This window comes from Phacochoerus africanus, chromosome 1 (genome assembly GCF_016906955.1).
Source record: "Phacochoerus africanus isolate WHEZ1 chromosome 1, ROS_Pafr_v1, whole genome shotgun sequence".
In the NCBI taxonomy this organism is placed as follows: domain Eukaryota; kingdom Metazoa; phylum Chordata; class Mammalia; order Artiodactyla; family Suidae; genus Phacochoerus; species Phacochoerus africanus.
The window spans coordinates 203859243-203877645 of record NC_062544.1 but is presented as its reverse complement, the minus strand read 5'-3'; the positions used below and the strand labels follow the sequence as shown (position 1 = coordinate 203877645).

The following is an 18403-nucleotide window of genomic DNA, read 5'->3' as shown; positions in this document are numbered from 1 at the left end:
TTAAGTCACAGAAGTGACCACTCTATATCCTTAAACCGCTGAGCCACCAGGGAATTCCTCTCCATCATTTTTGAAGACAGTTCTGCAAGATACAGTATTTTTGTTTTGTTTTTTTGTCTTTTGTCTTTTTTAGGGCCACATCTGAGGCATGTGGAGGTTCCCAGGCTAGGGGTCCAATCAGAGCTGTAGCTGCCAGCCGACACCACAGCCACAGCAACACAGGATCTGAGCCATGTCTGTGACCCACACCACAGCTCATGGCAACACCAGATCATTAACCCACTGAGCAAGGCCAGGGATCAAACCCGCAACCTCATGGTTCCTAGTCAGATTTGTTTCTTCTGCACCACAATGGGAACATTTTTGGTTAATAGTTTTTTCTTTCAGCACTTCAATTATGTCATCCCATTCCCTCTGACCTGCAAAATTTCTGCTGAGAAATCCATCTATAATCTCTTAGAAACTTCCTTGTATGTTATGAATCACTTTTCTCTTGCTGTTTTCAAGATTCTTTTTTGACTTTAGACACTGGGGTAATAACGTGTTTCAGTGGGATTCTCTTTGGATTCATCCCATTTGGATGTTCTTAGATTTTCTTGAATCCGTATGTCCATTTCTTTGCTCAGGTTTAGAAAGTTTTCTGCCTGTTTTCTTCAAATAAGCTCTCTGCCCATCTCTCTTTCCTCTTGATGTGTATGTTGATTCACTTGATACAGTGTTCCATAAGTATCTTAGCCTCTCTCCACTTTTTTCTTTTGCCCTCATTTGATGATTTCAAATGACTAATGTTCAAGTTTGCTAATTTTATCGTCTGCCTGATCATGTCTGCTGTTGAACCCTACTTTAATGAATTTCTCAGTTCAATTATTATATTTTTCAGCTCTGTTATTTCTATTAGGTTGTTTTTTTTTTTTTTTTAATAGTTTCTATTTCTTTGTTGATATTCTCACTTTGTTCAAAATCTTCTGTTTTCTTTTAGGTCTCGAGTATCTTTTGGACAGTTATTTTAAAGTCTTTGTCAGGTAGCTCATTTCTTGAGGGTCAGTCTCTAAAGTTTTATTTTGATCCTTTGATTAGGCCATGTTTCTGTTTTTTTGTATGCCTTGTAAAATTTTTTTTGGCTAGGATTTTTGGGCATTAAAACAACCAACACCACCTCTCACAGTCTTTTGTTTGAGGAAAAACCTTCACTAATCAGCCTACCTGAAGGATCTGATCTTTCAAACCATTTCTAATCTCTTTCTCCACTTGATTTCTGACTATAGAAGCGCAGCTCTACCATACTGTTCACCTGATTTCAGCAGCTTCCAGACTCTGGCATCAGTCTCATTAGCTCTCCAAGTCAGGTGAGACAGAAACCAATCCTTCAGAAAGCCCACAGACAAGCCAGAATGTGAACTCATGGTCCATTCTTTTGTTTCTGTCCCAAAGCAGGAGACCTGGTATGGAGGATTTCCTCCCAATTGCCCCTTACTGGGCTGTGTATGGGAAGGAACATGAAAGGCATGCCAAATGCCATAAAATTTCATACCTCTTTTGGTAGAATTCCTTTTTTTGGTTTTCTAAAAAAGCCTGGGTGCTGTAGTTTCTCACCTGATCTCTAGAGTTCATGAAGAGATATTCTAGCCTATCTAGTATTGTTAGCTTGGTGTCACTGTGGGGATATGTAGGCCTGTAGCTTCCTAATGTGCCATCTGACCGATGTCATTATCCCTTGCGCCTTTTTTAAGTGCAAGGAAAACCTTCCTAAAGTCACCCAACAGACTTCTTCTCATACCTCATTGGCCAGATATCTCCATGGACCCCTTTCCAATCAGTCAAAACAAGGGAGTATAATTACCATGATTTGGCCTGTGTTAATCAGAATTCACGCACTGGGGTTAGTGAAGGACCCGCCTTTCCTAAAGCCCATGGCCACCTGGTACCTGAACAAAAATGGCTTTTGTTTATAAGAGTAAAAACTCTTAAGAGGCATGACCATTGTGTTCCCCTTAAATGTTAAATTGTTGTTTGTCTCTTTTAGAGCTGAAGAGATTCCTCTGAAGATCTTGGCCCACAATGGCTTGGTTGGAAGACTGATTGGAAAAGAAGGCAGAAATTTGAAGAAAATTGAACATGAGACAGGGACCAAGATAACAATCTCATCGTAAGCCACTTGTTCAGATTAATTGTGCCCAATAATGGAGAATTTGAGCATTTTGATATGTCCAACTCATTCATCATGCTTTTCCTTAAAATGGGAATGTAATCATGAGATATAATTATCTTCAGCACCATAAAACAAATACATAAGTAGTTACAAGTCAAACATTTTCTACTATGGATATGATCTAAGTCACTGCAAAGATTTGAGATAAGATGGCAGATATTCCAATGCCACAGTGTGTGGTGAGGGAATCCAGTCTTCTCCCCACCTCCTCTACCAAGACTTGTTTATGATCCTTCTGGGATTTTATTTTTCCTTTTGAAAAAAGGAAATTTCTCTCTTTTTCCTGGTGGCCAGCTTGCAGGATTTGAGCATATACAACCCTGAAAGAACCATCACTGTGAAGGGCACAGTTGAGGCCTGTGCCAATGCTGAAATAGAGATTATGAAGAAGCTGCGTGAGGCCTTTGAAAATGATATGCTGGCTGTTAATGTAAGTGCCTACTGCTTTCTTCTGCACTGGTTTTTACGTGTGTTTTCAGGCAGGACCCAAGCCTCTCAAGAGTAACTGTCATTCAGATAGTGAAGAAGCACCTTAGAAAAGGTATGCAGAGTCATCCCTGTCTTCTTGGGGCAAGAGCATTAAAACAGTCAGGAAACCAACTAGTAAATTATGCTAAGTGCACTGGACAAAATAGTATGAAGCCATTAAAATCACAACTTTGAAGATGTAAAAATGAGGAATTGTTTATGATATATTTTAATTAAGAAAAGAGTATATAAAAGTACATATATCTAGGGTTATAATTATGTAAAATAATGTGGATCAAAATGACTGGAAGGCTACACCATGTAGCTAGTATGTTAGAAAGAAGGGATTTATTTTTTTTCCTAATTTACAATTTAAAAAATGTATACTTAAAATCAGCTTCTGATTTTCATCTCTTGCTTACTCGTCTGTTCTTTTAGATTGCCCAATAAATGATGTCATCCACTTTAGCCCTAATACTTCTAGCGGACTGATTTGGCTTTGTCCTTACTGTTATTACTACCTAGTTCCAACTTTATAATGAGGAGACACCATTCTGGCATTCAGAAATCTTAAAAATATTTGTCCATCGATCAAAGCCCAAACTCAGCTCAGAGGAGTAAATTGCTCATTTTTTATGATGGTGATTTTCTAACATATACAAAAGGAAAGGATACTATGATAAGCTCTCCTATGCTCATAATCCAGCTTTAGCAGTTATCAATTCATGGCCTGTTTTGTTTCTTCTGAACCTTCATCCATATCCCCACTCCCCTTGGATGACTCTGAATCAGATTCTAGGTTTTGTAACATTCACAGAAGAATAAATGTTGACAAAGGATTAGGTAGGTGAAACAGCCCCATTCCCTCACAGCAGTGCTTTCTGCAGGAGCTTCTTACTCAGGGCAGTACTTCATCTCCTACCTCACCCCAAACCCCACCTTGGCAGCCCTTGTCTCATGATAATTATAGGACACAGGGAGGAGAAGACCACAGTGTGACCTTCTCCCCTGTGTGTATTTGTCTGTGAAAGTATCATCCACTGATCTCATTTTCTTGTTTTGGGCTCTTGGTATCTCATGACAAACAGCTTTTAACATGAACACTTGGAGGAGTTCGCATTGTGGCTCAGTGGGTTAAGAATCTGACATAGTGTCTGTGAGGCTTCAGGTTCAATCCCTGGCCCCACTCAGTGGGTTAAGGATCTGGTGTTGCTGCAATGTGTGGCATAGGTTGCAGATGCAACTTGGATCCACTGTTGCTATGGCTGTGGCATAGACTGGCAGCTGCAGCTCTGATTCTTCCCCTAGACTGGGAGCTTCCATATGCCACAGGTGTGGCCCTAAGAAAAACAAACAAAAAACATGAACCCAGGAAATGCTACAAAGGGTCTGGGTACTCCAAACATCTTCACTGGAGCATATATTCACTTTGATTCATCCATTTCTGTACTAAAGTCATGCATTGATCAATGAATAACAAAACTACTAGATTCTATACATCAGTGGGATAAAGGTTAAGGATACTAGCTCTCCTATTCCAGACATTCTAAAGGAAGACAAGTTATTGGGTAATCCGAGAGCCACAAATAAGTGAAAATCTTAGAGAACTACTTAGGGTTCAGGCAGGCAGTGGTGGGACAGGTTGAATACAGGCCAGGGTAGGGGCTACATTCTTCTGCCTCTGAAGGACTGTGTAGTTAAAACTTACCCCAGGGAGTTCCTGTTGTGGCTCAGTGGAAATGAATCCAACTAGTATCCATGAGGGTGTGGGTTCTATCCCCGGCCTTGCTTGGTGGGTTGGAGTTCCAGTATTGCCATAAGCTGTGGTGTAGGCCAGCAGCTGTAGCTCTGATTCAACCCCTAGCCTGGGAACTTCCATATGCCATGGGTGCAGCCCTAAAAAAAGGAAAAAGAAAAAAAAACAAAAAACACAACAAATAAACAAAAAACCTTACCCCCAGCCTGCGTGAGCATCCCCATGTTTACATGTGAAACAAGCAAGATGATCATGAAGCTGGCAACTGAATGGGTAAAAGCTAAAGTTATGAACCATTCTGAATCTGGATAATGGAACTTACATACATGGTATCCTAGTGAAGGGTCTGATCTTCCCCTGGATAGAGTTAGAAAAAACTGTTAATCCAATATGTTTTAAACGTATTCATTCAGCAAATATTTATTGAGTACTTACTATATACCAGGCACTGAGCTCACAACACTAAGCAAGACAGTCTCTGTCCATAAGGAAATTATGGTCTAAAAGGGGGAACGGCAATGACACAAGTGATTCGTATGTTGTGTGATGAGAGCTGTTCTAAGGAAATATAGGCCTGTTAGGAGCACAGAAAGGGCACTTGAGCGGAGGCCTTTGGGGTGAGAGAAGGATTCCTGGATGAGACGACACCTAAGCTCAGGTGAAACCCACATAATGAGTAGGATGTAGCCAGCTGAGGGAGAGAAGCACATTTCTTGCAAGGCAGACAGTGGGTACAGGTGTCTGGAGGAGCGAGAAGGGCAGGACTGGGCAGGATAGGGAGGAGGCGCTAGCAGGACAGAGGCTGGTAAGGTGACCTGGGTCCCCAGGAAGAGCCTCGTTTGCTGTATTAAGATGTACAGGCACTCTCAAGGTGGCAGAGAAGTTTCGAAGGAACCCCACGGTCAGGTTGAGGTTGGGAAAGCCCACCCTAGCGGCAGGTGAGGAAGGGGTCCACAGGTCCTGGGCAGAGCTGATTCGGAGACTCTGGTGCCATCCAGACAAGAGATGGAGGTTGACCTGGGCAAGCTGGGCCTCTCTGGTCTCCTCCCCTCAACCTTTTCTCCATTTTTATTCCCAGCAACAAGCCAATCTGATCCCGGGGTTGAACCTCAGCGCGCTTGGCATCTTTTCAACAGGACTGTCCGTGCTGCCTCCACCAGCAGGGCCCCGAGGAGCTCCCCCCGCTCCCCCCTACCACCCTTTCGCTGTAAGTAGCTCAGCTTTCAGGGGTTTGCTTATGCTCCTCCAGGCAGCAGCATCTCTCTGCTATGCTGAATCAGAGCTAAAGCTTTCATTCCCAGCAGTGCTCATAAGTGATTGTAGGATGAATCCAGCAGGTCCTAGGACCTCTTCCTAATGGGCAGATTAAATATTTCTAAACCATCCTCTAAATATGTGCTCTTAACCATAGTGTATATTATATCTGTGAGAGAAAAGAAAACTAGCAAATTCATTAACTAGAAGCCTTTTCATTATAAAAAGATTTGTTAGCTCAAATAAGAACCTCCATAAGTGTCTTTCATTTACTAAAATATTAGGATATCTAGATGACTCCTATATATGTATAAAATTCCCACCTATGTCTACAACTCAAATGCATTATATTAATAGGCAGTTTTTAAAAGAAAGTAACGAACTATGTTTGTTTCTAAACATTTAGCACAATGCCTGGCATTTAGTAGAATCTCATTAAGTATTTATTGTTTGAATCATAATGAATAGTAGAAGAAAAAATGTGGACTTCACGGGTTTCCTGCTTCTTGTTCCCATTCACAAGCATCATTCAGAATCGACACATTACAGATGGGGTTCAAAATACCTGACAGCTTTTTTTTTCACTCCTAATTCTCCACACACGCTACTTATTTTTTAAGCCACTAACTTTCTCTCAAGGTTTATGCTGTTTAAATGGAGAGAATCAGGTTAGAGAACATTACCTTAACCACTTCTTTCTTTTGAGACCAAGCATTGCAGTGTCAGAATTCCTAGTAGCTCTTTGGGTTATCTGTAGAGAGAAAGGATGAACTCACTGTGTGATTTTGCCAACACAATACAGACATGAGGAGTTTCTGTCGTGGCTCAGTGGTTAACGAATCCAACTGAGCACCATGAGGTTGCGGGTTCGATCCCTGACCTAGCTCAGTGGGTTAAGGATCCAGCGTTGCTGTGAGCTGTGGTGTAGGTCGCAGACGCAGCTGGGATCCCATGTTGCTGTGGCTGTGGCGTAGGCTGGCAGCTACAGCTCTGATTGGACCCCTAGCCTGGGAACTTACATATGCTGCGGGTGCGGCTCTAGAAAAGACACAAAAAAGACCAAAAAAAAAAATGCAGACATGAACTGGCACCCACGTCATTAGACACAGAAACATACTATTCTGTCAACTCATTTATATATGGCTCTTCTGAGTCACTTTTAAATTTGTCCATACTACTTCTTTTTTTTTTCCCCTTATGCTTTTTATTTTTTTTTTCATACTACTTCTTTAGAATTATATCTATTTTCCCTTAAGCTGGAGGATAGGGTCCAATATTGAACTGTGCATATGTGTGTGCATGCGTGTGCGTGCACGCATGCGTGCTCGCACACGCATGTTAGAGGGAGCTGGAAATAGGCAGGAAGGAGGATAGAGAACATCTATGAGTGGGGCTTGTCCCTGAAATCTTTCCTGTGAGATATGAGAAAGACCAAGCCCGGTACAATGAACTGACATTGAGACACATTTCATTTCTAGGGAAAAAGATAGTACGTACTACTCCACAAAAGATAACTTCAAAAGCCCGGCCACCCTCTCAACCTAAGTAAGGAAAAAGGTGGGAGGAAAAAGGTATAATACAATGGGCCATTTCTAAAATTGACTATGTAAAATAGAGGTCAGCAAACTACAGCCCAAGGACCAGATCCAGTGCACCACTTATTTTTGCAAATAAACACATCTGTGAACATTTAATTACATACTCTCTATTTGCTTTTCTGTTATGGTGGCAGAGTTGAGTAGATGCAATAGAGCCCCTAAGATGTGCAAAGCCTAAAATAGGTATTTGGCTCTTTTCAGGAAAAATTGCAGACCCCTGAACTAAAGAATAGAACTCTTCATTAGATAGCAGAATGTTTTCTAAACTGGAAAATAGGTTTTGCCTGTTGGAAAGTTTCCTTTATATCTAAGATTCTTACCAAAACAGTAGAATAATGATTTTACTAAAATACATGGTTTCTGTTTTTAATAAGATAGATTTTAAGTAAAATTTCATCTTTAAGCTGAAAGCCATATAGTTCTGATCTTGTGCCCAGAGATCAAGATTAAATTCTAATCCAGACCATGTAGTTGCCCAGTTTTGCAGCAGCACAGCTCCTGCAGACCTTTCTCTGCTGGCTACAGCAGCTCAGGACTGGGCCTGGAGGCGGCCATCGCTACCCACCTGTGCAGAGTCCAGAGACTGCACTGCAGGCGTGTGGGCTTCGCTGGGGGGCCCACGCCTCCTGAGAAGGACAGGATAGGGTGGAGTGGTGGGGATATTTTAAATATTAGAAAATACTGTTGCTTTCCTGTCACAACAGTTTCAAGGAATTAGGGTATCTCTTGATTACTTTATACATCACAAAAGTCTAGCAGTTCTTGCTCGTAGCATCCAAAGGTCAGGAAATCTGCACCTTCTGGCTGACTCACACATGCATGAGTTAGTCTCTAAACTCTGGAAGCTTTTAATGCATTATGTGTATATATGAAAATGATCATTTTTGTCCTTTTCTGGTCATAAAAGTAAGATGGGCATAGTATTTAAGAAGCAAACAATGTAAGTTTTTCCTTAATCTAGAAATAACCAATGTTTCTATGTGTATGTGTGTGAGTATATATTCAATTTATATATACATATATTAAGTGATATATATATATATATTCCAAATTTTCACCATGCAATAGAAATCCCTGTATAGTTTGGCTCTTTTATCCAATTATTTCCTCAGAATAAATTCCTGGAAATAAAATTGCTGAGCCAAAGAATGTATGAATTTTATGTATAATGTATTAGTATAAAAATATCAATGATACATATTAAAGAATGTACTAGAGTTCCCATCGTGGCTCAGTGGCAATGAATCTGACTAGCATCCATGAGGACGCTGGCTCTATCCCTGGCCTCGCTCAGTGGGTTAAGGATCTGGCATTGCCATGAGCTGTGGTGTAGGTTGCAGATGCGGCTCAGATCTGGCATTGCTGTGGCTGTGGTGTAGGCCGGCAGCTGCAGCTCTGATTTGACCTCTAGCCTGGGACCGTAAAAAAAGAATGTACTACTTTTCTTTCCCATCGAGTGTATGACAGAGAGGTATTGTTTTTCTCCTATACTCTCACTACCAATGTATTTGCAACCTGACACTTTCAAAGATGCTATTATGAGATTTAACACTTTAGGGATTATTGGCCATTTTTCCCCCTCTCTAATGAATTATCATTCTGTGTCCTTTCCCTGTCAATCTCTTGAGAGGTAATATGGATTTTGGAGTCAAGCTGCCCACATTTGAATCTCTGCACCATATCACTTACAAACTTGGGCTAATGACTTAACTTCCTTGCATTGCCACGTCTCTCTTTAAGACAAGACTAGTAATAGTACACATACCATGGGGTTGTTAGGAGGATTATTAAATGTTAAAATCTGCATATAGTAATTGCTGTATAAATCTTAGCTGCTGTTGTCACTTCCTTCATCTTTTTCTTAATGATTTATAACAGCTAACTACAAATTGTAAATATTTTGTAACAGCTTGTCATTTCTCTTTGTATTTGTAGTGTCTTGTGCCATAGTAATTTAAAATAGATATGAACAAATGAACATGAATAGATTAAACAAAGGAACTGTTTTTTCTTTGTTCGTTTGGGGCTTTTGGGGCCACACCCATGGCATGTAGACATTCCCAGGCCAGGGATCCAAACCACACCATAGCAGCCACCCCAGCCACTGCAGTGACAATACCAGATCCTTAACCCACTGGGCCACATGAGAACTCCCAAACAAAGTAGCATATGAAGTAAATAGTACACGTTTCCCTTCAGTCTTCCTTCTCTTACCCAAATTTCACCAACCAACCACTCCCCAGAAGGATAGCACTATTATGTTTACACATTAAAAATTATGTTTTCTAAGCATGTATAAAATCGTATAAGCATATTATTCAAAAATATAAATTGAATCATGCCATACACAGTGAATTACTATGTTTCTTACTTAGCATGGGCATCTTTCAATACCTAGACCTAAATCTCTTTAATGGATACATAGTATTCCATTGTATCAACTTACTATAATCTTTCTACTGAGCATACTATTTTTAGACATTTGAGTTATTTTTAGGCTTTCTCTGTGCAGAGAAGTGTCAAAATGAGTGTCAGTATATATAAGTGTGTGAGCATATCTGGAAATAAATTCTAACGCTGCAATTATTGCATCAAATGGTAATGCATTTTAAATTTTTACAGATTTCCCTTCAGTAGAATTTATGCAGAGATGTTAAGAATTAAGATAGTTATACATCAGAAATTGACAGAACAATGTAAATCAACTATAATAATTTTTTTAAAAAAATAATTGAGATGGTTAAATTAGCGATGTTCTCTTTATGGACTTCTGGCATTTGGTATCATACTAAGAAAAAGCCTCTCCCATCTAAGACTGTAAAATATTCTCCCAAATTTTCTTATAGTAATTTTTAGATGTTGGTCTTGGGGGAGCATTATTTATATTTATATCTATAATTCATAGGGCATTTTTCTTGACTTAATACTTTGAGAGAGGGATCTCACTTTATTTTTTTACCAAATAGCCAGTTTTCCTCAAGTCATTTATTGAGTAATGCACCATTTTATCACTCAATTTGAAATGCCAGCTTTGTCATACGCTAAATTCCCACTGAGTCATATTCCTGGGCTCTATTCCATTCTATTCATCTCTTTGTCTACACTGCAATTACTGTAGTTTTACACTGTCTTTAACAGTTTTAACAGCACGGTTATTTTTTTCTCAGAGACTGAATTGGAAAGATGGTCAGCTTTTACTATACTTGGAAAAATTAAGACTATATAGGAGTTCCCGTTGTGGCTCACAGGTTAAGAACCTGACTAGTATCCATGTTGATACAAGTTCAGTCCCTGCCCTCACTCTCTGGGTTAGGATTCCAGCATTGCTGAAAGCTGCAGTGTAGGTCGCAGATGCAGCTTGGATCTGGTGGTGTTGCAGTTGTGGCTGGCAGCTGCAGCTCTGATTCAACCCCTAGCCTGGGAACTTCCATGTGCCACAGGTGTGGCCCTAAAAAGAAAGAAAAAAAAAGACCATAGGAATTTTCTGTTCCTTGAAGATTTGATAAAACTTCTGGGCCTAGCACCTTTCGTTCAGAGAAAGATCATTTATAACCTTTTCAATTTCTTATAAGTTTTTGACTTGGTTTTGTTCATTTATATTTTCCTATGAAAGTGTTCATTTCATCTATCTTTTCATACTTACTGACACAAAGTTGTACAAAGCAAGTTGTTGCCTTTTAAATCTGCAAACTTGTGATTCTCTCTTTTTCTTCCGAGCATCATATATTTGTGTTTTCTTTTATTTTTTTCTTAGTCAAATTTGATAGGGGTTTTTCTTTTAATTTTTAAGTAGTTAAGGATTTCTTTTCTGTTACCTTAAAATTGTTTCCTGCATTTTGTTCTCAAGGAATGATATTGGAACATTTTTTTGGTCTTGCTCATACATGATCAAATTTTAGAAATCAAAAGTAATAGCTTCTCCCTCATAAAACAGCAGAGACCCTCAAACTGAGACAGTAAGCCCAAGTGCCATACTGGGCATGCTTACTGTAAAACATGCTTACTGTCCACAATGCCCCCCCGCAACCTACTTTTTCATTAGAGAGAAGACATTTATTCAAATCATCAGCAGGTATTTTTTGATCATTATGACTAAGCACCTCTTCCATTTGAGGTTGTGGACTTCATGTAAGCAGATGGGGGCGGGATAGGAAATGGAAAGGATGCTTTGATTAGATGATAAGTCAGTACTCACTTAACACTCACTAGTCCAGCCCAAATGGTGCCCGCTGATGGATTCTCCTTTCTTGTGACCTCACTGAACACCATGTAACATCCTTCAGGGGCATCCACTGTACTTGAGAGTCAAGTCCACATGATCTCACATTGCCTGCCTCCTCATCATTTCCTGCTGATCTCTCTTAGTTGTTTTCACCACACTGGCCTCTTTTCTGTCTTCTAAAAGGCCAACCCCTTTCCTAGCTTCTTGCCTCTAAGAACTCTACTTAGAATGTTACTTCCCCGGTGCTGTGCATGGGGCTCCATCTCCATGGGTCCCAACTCCGAGGTCACCTCCCCCAAAAGTCTTCCCAAACCCTCCAGCTGAAGTCACGATGCCTGTCTCCACAGCTACTCTTCCTCGTGTCCTCCATTTCTTTCACATACTTGTCTGCCTCCCTAGTAGAACCTAAGTTCTGTGGTGGCAGTGACTTTTTCTGTCCTAATAGCTGTGAACGAATAAACAATTAAATGAACCCTCACAACAGTGTTGTTAGCTCTAGATATTATTTTAATCCGTTTATGGATGAGGTTCAGAAAAGTTAAATAAATTATTTCATGTTTTATAGAGCCAGCGGTTCAGATTCCAGTCTTCGGGGTCTTCTGACTCCAAAAAACAGCTTGTATACACAGAAGCTAGTAACAGAGCCTCAGCTAGAAACAGGCTCCTGATGGCTGAGTTCAGAATTCTTTCTCCACAAGTTTTCCACCTGTAACTCATGAATAAAAAGGGGTGGTGGCGGTGGTGGAGAACTAGTTCTTTTTATCCTTTTATAGTTAATCCCCCCCCCAACCCAAGAGGTAGATCTAAATTTGATAGTTTATGTTGAGAGTCTTTAAATCCAACAATGGAGGCATACTGTGGCCTATTTTGAGGGCAAATCACAGCTCAAAAGGATTATTTCTGCTGAGGGCTGAAGGAAAGGCTCTCCAGGTGAGAAGAGGGCAGAAGTATCCTTTCTGCAAGGTAGAGCTTTGCTAAGCGGAAAAGCTTCAGGAATTCTCCCTCACCCTTTCATGGCCCAAGACAGGGTCCTGCATGGAGAAGGGTCTAGAGCTGACTCTTCAAGAAAGAGGTAAACGTCTTGACTCAGCTTCCTTTCAAAGCAAAGGTTGTCAAGAGAATGCTGGTCTCATAGCCCCCTCTTGTGGGCATGACCTGTCACTGCAGCCCCTTTCCAAGTCATGAGAGCACAAAGGCTTGCATAACAGGAAGGTTCCCTTCTTTTTCAGAGCTGTCGTTCACTGGTGCTGTGGGCACTCAAAGCACTGTTGGAGGAAGCGCCTCACTGTGTTCACATCTCTTTTCCCCTGAGGCCAGAAGTCTACTGTCCAAAGTCAAAAAGAGGAATAGTTTACTTTTTTCCACAGTGAGTCCTGAGGCAGTTATGCCTTGGAACTCCAAATCCAGCTGTATGTTCAGGAACCAGAAGACCCCAGGAGATTTGCTCAAGGGTGCTCAAATGAAAGCTCAGTCCCCTGACTCCAAGCTGCATCATGTCTGACCTCTGCTAGTTGGACTCGCAGGGATTGATTCCATGGTGCTCAGAGCTGTTTGCCTCCCTTCCCACGACAGGCATGTCAGCATTGACTTGGCTTATGTGTAAAGCAGTGAATTAGACCTTGCTGACTCTGCTCAATGTCCTGCCCATAAAACATAAAACATATAAAAGCGGATATACTCCTGTTTTGCAGGACTATTGTATTAATTTATGAATAAAGTATCTAGCACAATGCCTAGGACACAGTAGATATTCAATAGAAAGCAGCTACTTTTTGAAATTAAGGCTATTTTCCTAATAGCTCCGTTTTCTTCCACTACCTGTCCCCGGCTTCCCCCTCCCCAGTATAGATTCATTTTCTCTCTCTTCTCTCTGGATGTTGTTTTCAGTTTCTCTTAATCTCTCCATTCCTCTGAGAGTCTCTGATGGAGCTCACTAATCTGACTTGCTAGGAGCACCTTTCTTATTCAGAGAAACTCTTGGATATTGCCCTAGCACTTTCTGTTCCTAAGAAAATAAAAGCCGCTGGCCCTGCCTTTCTGCCTGAGGGCAGGTTAAAAAGTGTGTGTGCATGCCACTGCCATGCTGGGTTCCTCGGAAGCCTGGAGCAGGCTTGGCTTGGAAGTGACAGCTTCCAGCCTAGCCAGTGCTCCACAGGGAAGGGAGCAAAGATGTGAGGCGCAGAGGGTAATGGTACAGAGAGCCTGTGTTGCATGTGGGACTCTTGCCTCCCTGAGTTTGGTGAGCGGCCCTGCTGACTGATCGTCTCTCTCCTGCCACAGACCCACTCCGGATACTTCTCCAGCTTGTACCCCCCTCACCAGTTCGGCCCGTTCCCTCATCATCACTCTGTAAGTGCCCGCAGTTCAGCCCTATCTACCACCTGCCCCTCGTCCTCGGTGGACTGACCAGTGAATACTCACAGGATGCATGCTGGGTCCTGTGGTTCCAGGCTGCCCTGAGGAGTGACACATCGCAGGGCATTGGCACAGCAGACCGCCCAGCATCCCACAGGCAGCAAGAAGCAGGTGCAAAGGGGTGATCAGCAGGTCAGATTAGGAGATGATGTCGAACCAGAGAACAGAATTTCCAATATTCTTTGAACGAAGTCATGCAGATGGCCGTGTCATTCCCATAGATAGCAAGGACCTCAGGCAGCCTCCCCTGTGTCTCTCCAGGCCGGGCCGTCCCTGCGCAGCATAGTCAGGGCAGGCTTAGTTGCAGTCGCATTTTGAACCTGACACCTCTCTGCTAACAACGCAGCTTCTGCCTAACAAGGTGGGCCCGGCAGCACTCCCTCCGGCTGACAGAGTGCCTCAGGCCAGATGTACTTAACAGCTGCTGATTCCCTAGATGAAGACATAGGAGAAATACATGTTACATTTGAACTTGACAGAAAGCCCATGAACAGATGTAGCCAGCAAACTCAGAGGTGCTCAAAAGAAGTTTGCACTTTGTCGTGTAGTTAGTATGGCCCCTGGTAAGGTTCATTCCTCCAGCTTCCCCCTGCAGCACCCCAGGTCATTTCTTTGGGCAGTAGGACCTCCTGGGGATGCTCTGTAACTGCTGAGTGCCTGGAGCCGTCCTGTGCAAATGTCTTCTGTCTTGTCTTGTCCTTCCAGTATCCAGAGCAGGAGATTGTGAACCTCTTCATCCCCACCCAGGCCGTGGGTGCCATCATTGGGAAGAAAGGAGCGCACATTAAACAGTTGGCCAGATTCGCTGGGGCCTCCATCAAGGTAAATCTGCTCTCGGTGGCTGCTTATATCCCACCCACTTCCATCTCCACAACCCACCATGTCTCTTGTTCCTTCTGTCTGTCCTGGGCGACTCTTAACGCTATCCACAAAATCCCACAGGATCTGGAAAGCCACCTGCTCTCATCTTTACCTCTCTTGCTTCTTTTTTTTTTTTTTTTTTTTTTGTTCAACTAACAAATGAATTAGGAAACAATACTAGTAACAAAAAAGTCAACCTGGTCTTCGGGGCCCTGCTGACTGACTTTATCTCCAAGAGGATAAAACAAAGGCCGAGGATCCTCCCAAGTGAAGGGAGTGGACCCAAGGGGAGGGATACTTTATACTCAGCCATTGCCAATGCTTTGACTAGTCTCTTTTCAGAAACCCTTGAACTCTGAAAAAATAGCTTGAATGAAAAACTCTGAAAAGCAGTGATGAAGCCATAGATAAACAAAAGCTGGTGATACAACCTGAGAACTGGGACTGAGCAGAGAGGCTCGGGAAGGAAGGGCTCTTGATTTATGCAGTGGCCGAGTGCAGACGTAGCTGCAGTGACATCCTCACATCCTGCCTCCCGGAGCACAATGGGAAGCTGAAAGGGAAGGATTATTCGACCCTGGTCCTGCTCCAAGCCCAGCTATCAGCTCTGACTCACGGGCAGAATGCTGAGCACGTCCCAAGCCTCATGAAACACTCGGAAACAGAGTTTCCGTTGTTACGTAAAATAATTCGCTGCCATGGGACAACCCGGAATTCCGAACAAGAAGTCCCATGACTTGGAAAGAAAGAATGCTTACACTTTCTACCCAAGAAGAGCTGGAATTTCTCCCACAGCAAGTGTGCCGGAGAGAAAACAAACACAAAACATTCTGGGTAGTGCAGAACAAGGGCTGCAGTGAGTCCATGAAAGAATTTTATGTAGATAAATCTTTTCCCCTCTTGGGCCTCATCTCACCTGCAAAGCACACAGACTGGATAAGAGCCCAAGGTGTGGCTGGACTCTGATGGGGCACCTGGGCCTTTGTACCCAGCAGGCTTGTGAAGGGGAGACCCCAAACCAGGTACAGAAAGGCCGTGCTGGCCCTGCCCACTGCAGTGGGACGGGTAAGGTGTGGACAACCACTGGACCTTTTAGATTTCAACTAAAAGGAATTTGAGGGACTGTCTCATCAAATCCTCCCTTTTTCCCCTAGGGAAGGTGAGGCTGAGCAGGAACAGGACAGACAAGGCCTACAAGGGGCAGGACTGGCTCTTAGATAGCAGTTCAGCTGACCTATAGGCTACTGAGCACCTCCTGGGGCAGTGACTCCCCACTTACCAAATCGCTCATAAGGAACCTGGGCCCAGAGTTCCACAGATGTGTCAGCGGCCACAGAGCTGAAGAATCTGAGAAATGAGAGGGGACCATGCTATCCAATTTCTGGTCCAGTGTTTTTGCCACGGCAGCAACCGGAATACTATACTAGAATCATTCCAGCAAGCCATTGGGAAACCAGAGAAGGGTCAACCCCTTGGGCTTCCCCACCCAACATGCTCATAATCTTCTGTGTCCCAGCCGAGTTGGGTGGTGCATGACCTCTGTGATGGGCAAGGCTGGCAGGGCTAGCAGGGAACAGAATGGGATCTGTCTTTCCCCAGAGCAGTGGGGAAAAGGAGAGAAAGTCAGGGAAGCCAAGCGTTTATGAAAGACATTTCTACTTTTAAAAGTCAGTCTGGTTTTTGCTAGCTTCCCTTTATTTTGACAAGTCTCTGACAGCACATCTCTAAAGATGGATGACCTCACTAACTCCCCCAATCCTGCTCCATCAGTCTTTAGGGGCCAACCACTAGATGCTGCTGGGGCAGGGAAAAGCGTTACACTAACATGTGGGAGCAGAGTGCTGGTGTGGGGGTGCTGAGCTGGGAGGGGGTGGTGCACCTGAGATGTTCGGGTTATAGGTAAGAGCATGGGGCCTGCAGGCATTAGAATGCCACACAAAATTCCTGATCCTCACAGCCCTCCTCACCTGTGATCCTGGTGGTTGCCTCCTTTCTCTGAGTTATTTGCTTCAGTCATAAAATGGGGTTCTCATTGTTAGTCCTCTCAGGGCGTCTGCCTGTGGAATGCTGTTCCAGAACTGCAGGAGCACACATGCGGCTCAGTTCTGGGCTGGGCTGTGAATGCTGGGCAGTGGAGAGATGGGGGTGGGGGGCGGTTCTTTCAGAATCTGAGCAAGGCAGCCATGAGAACCGATTTGATTAACATGAATTGTAAGTTAGCCTTTAGCCCTTCTCAATTTGGGTGGCTAAGAGCTGGGAACCACCAGGTCCATGTTCCTGTCACTCTAGGAAATGAAGATCACATTTAATGCTTGTGGTCTGAAGGGCCAGTCAGTGTGTGGTGACCTGCTGGAGGGCCTCAGACCCCTGGGCGCATCTGTGTTTCTTGGCTAAGGCTACTGCCCTGCTGCTGAACGCTGGCAGGTGGTCTGCCCACCACAAAGGGAAGTCCCCCAAGAAGCTCGGTGGTTGGTGACCTGTGTCTCACCTTCATCCTCATGCCACTAAGTAGCAAGGGTCAGATCCTCTTTGAAGATGTCGCAGGGCCTCTCCTTCCAGAGTGGGCACAGATCAGAGCAGGCCTCGTATGTGTCCTCATGGTAAAGCTGGGACAGCGATACAGGATCCTGAGGCTCTCAGATGCAGCCTGGCTTAGGGCATGTACCGAGAGGAAAACCTAAACTCTGTGAAGGTGGAGGTCTCCCAGGGGAGCCCAAGACAGACAGAGGCTCAGAGACATAAATGTGGAAGCGCCCCTTCGGTGGTGAATCACATTCACTCTGAACAGCTCAGTCTAATGGATTCTGTCTCCCCGAGTCACTGGTTTTGTTTTGCTTTAGGAATACTGTGACCTGTCGTTGATCCTGTTTCTTCTTTGTATTTGCTCTTAGCGTAGAATGGAGTCTGTTGTGGCCTAATAACTAAGCCAGTGTCTAGGACCTCATGAGACACATTTGTGTACTAACCTCATTCCTGGCTCATTCCTAAATGTCTGGTGTACTTTTAACTCATTTTAGTTGAAATTAACTTTAATGTTGCTGCAATGTATTTATTTTTAAAGCTACCCTTAAGGTTTTGGGAATAAGGATATGCGGGGGGAAAATATATAGAGGCTCTAACCAGAAAAATGCTTTTTTGGTCCATCATTTGAGGTGCATTACAGAAGTTGTCTGATTCAGAAAGTGAGAGTTAGAAGGAGGTTTTGAGCTTGCCAGGTTCATCCGCCAAGTTTCAGTCGGCGGCGGGTGGAGGTGGTGGGGAGGACTGATTTGCAGAGCCGGTGCTGGAACAAAGCTGTCCTCATTCTTGATCTGGTGCCATCACCATTGATTCGTGTGCCGCAGGGGAGCTAGTGGTTCTAGTCACACCTGCTCTAGTTCAACTGAGAATGTGAACCAGGGTCCCCTTTCTTGCAGGCTGGCTCCAACTTAACTTCTCTGTGGCCCAGCCCTTCCTCTCCTCTGGGCCCTTGGTGAAAGGCCAGTCACTGCTGGTGCTTGGGGCAGGGACAGACAGTCACTGCTAACCTGCTTCCAACTCTGCCTGAGTGGCCAGGGACCCAGATTTGATTTGAGCACCATGGTCATAATTTCCTAAGACCCAGAGTGGAAGTAGAGGTT

General features: G+C 43.4%; 1 protein-coding gene across 2 annotated transcripts in view; it reads left to right on the top strand.

The window, feature by feature from the left end:
- The window catches only part of IGF2BP2 (insulin like growth factor 2 mRNA binding protein 2), a 163690-nt gene that overhangs the window by 136942 nt on the left and 8345 nt on the right, over positions 1–18403 (top strand). The window contains exons 8-12 of one of the 2 annotated variants that reach the window (XM_047788344.1): positions 2024–2146; positions 2504–2639; positions 5512–5640; positions 13788–13856; positions 14628–14744. In XM_047788344.1, coding sequence (XP_047644300.1) covers positions 2024–2146; positions 2504–2639; positions 5512–5640; positions 13788–13856; positions 14628–14744 — 574 coding nt within the window. The remainder of the gene's footprint in view (positions 1–2023; positions 2147–2503; positions 2640–5511; positions 5641–13787; positions 13857–14627; positions 14745–18403) is intronic. The other variant, XM_047788353.1, reaches the window with a different exon arrangement.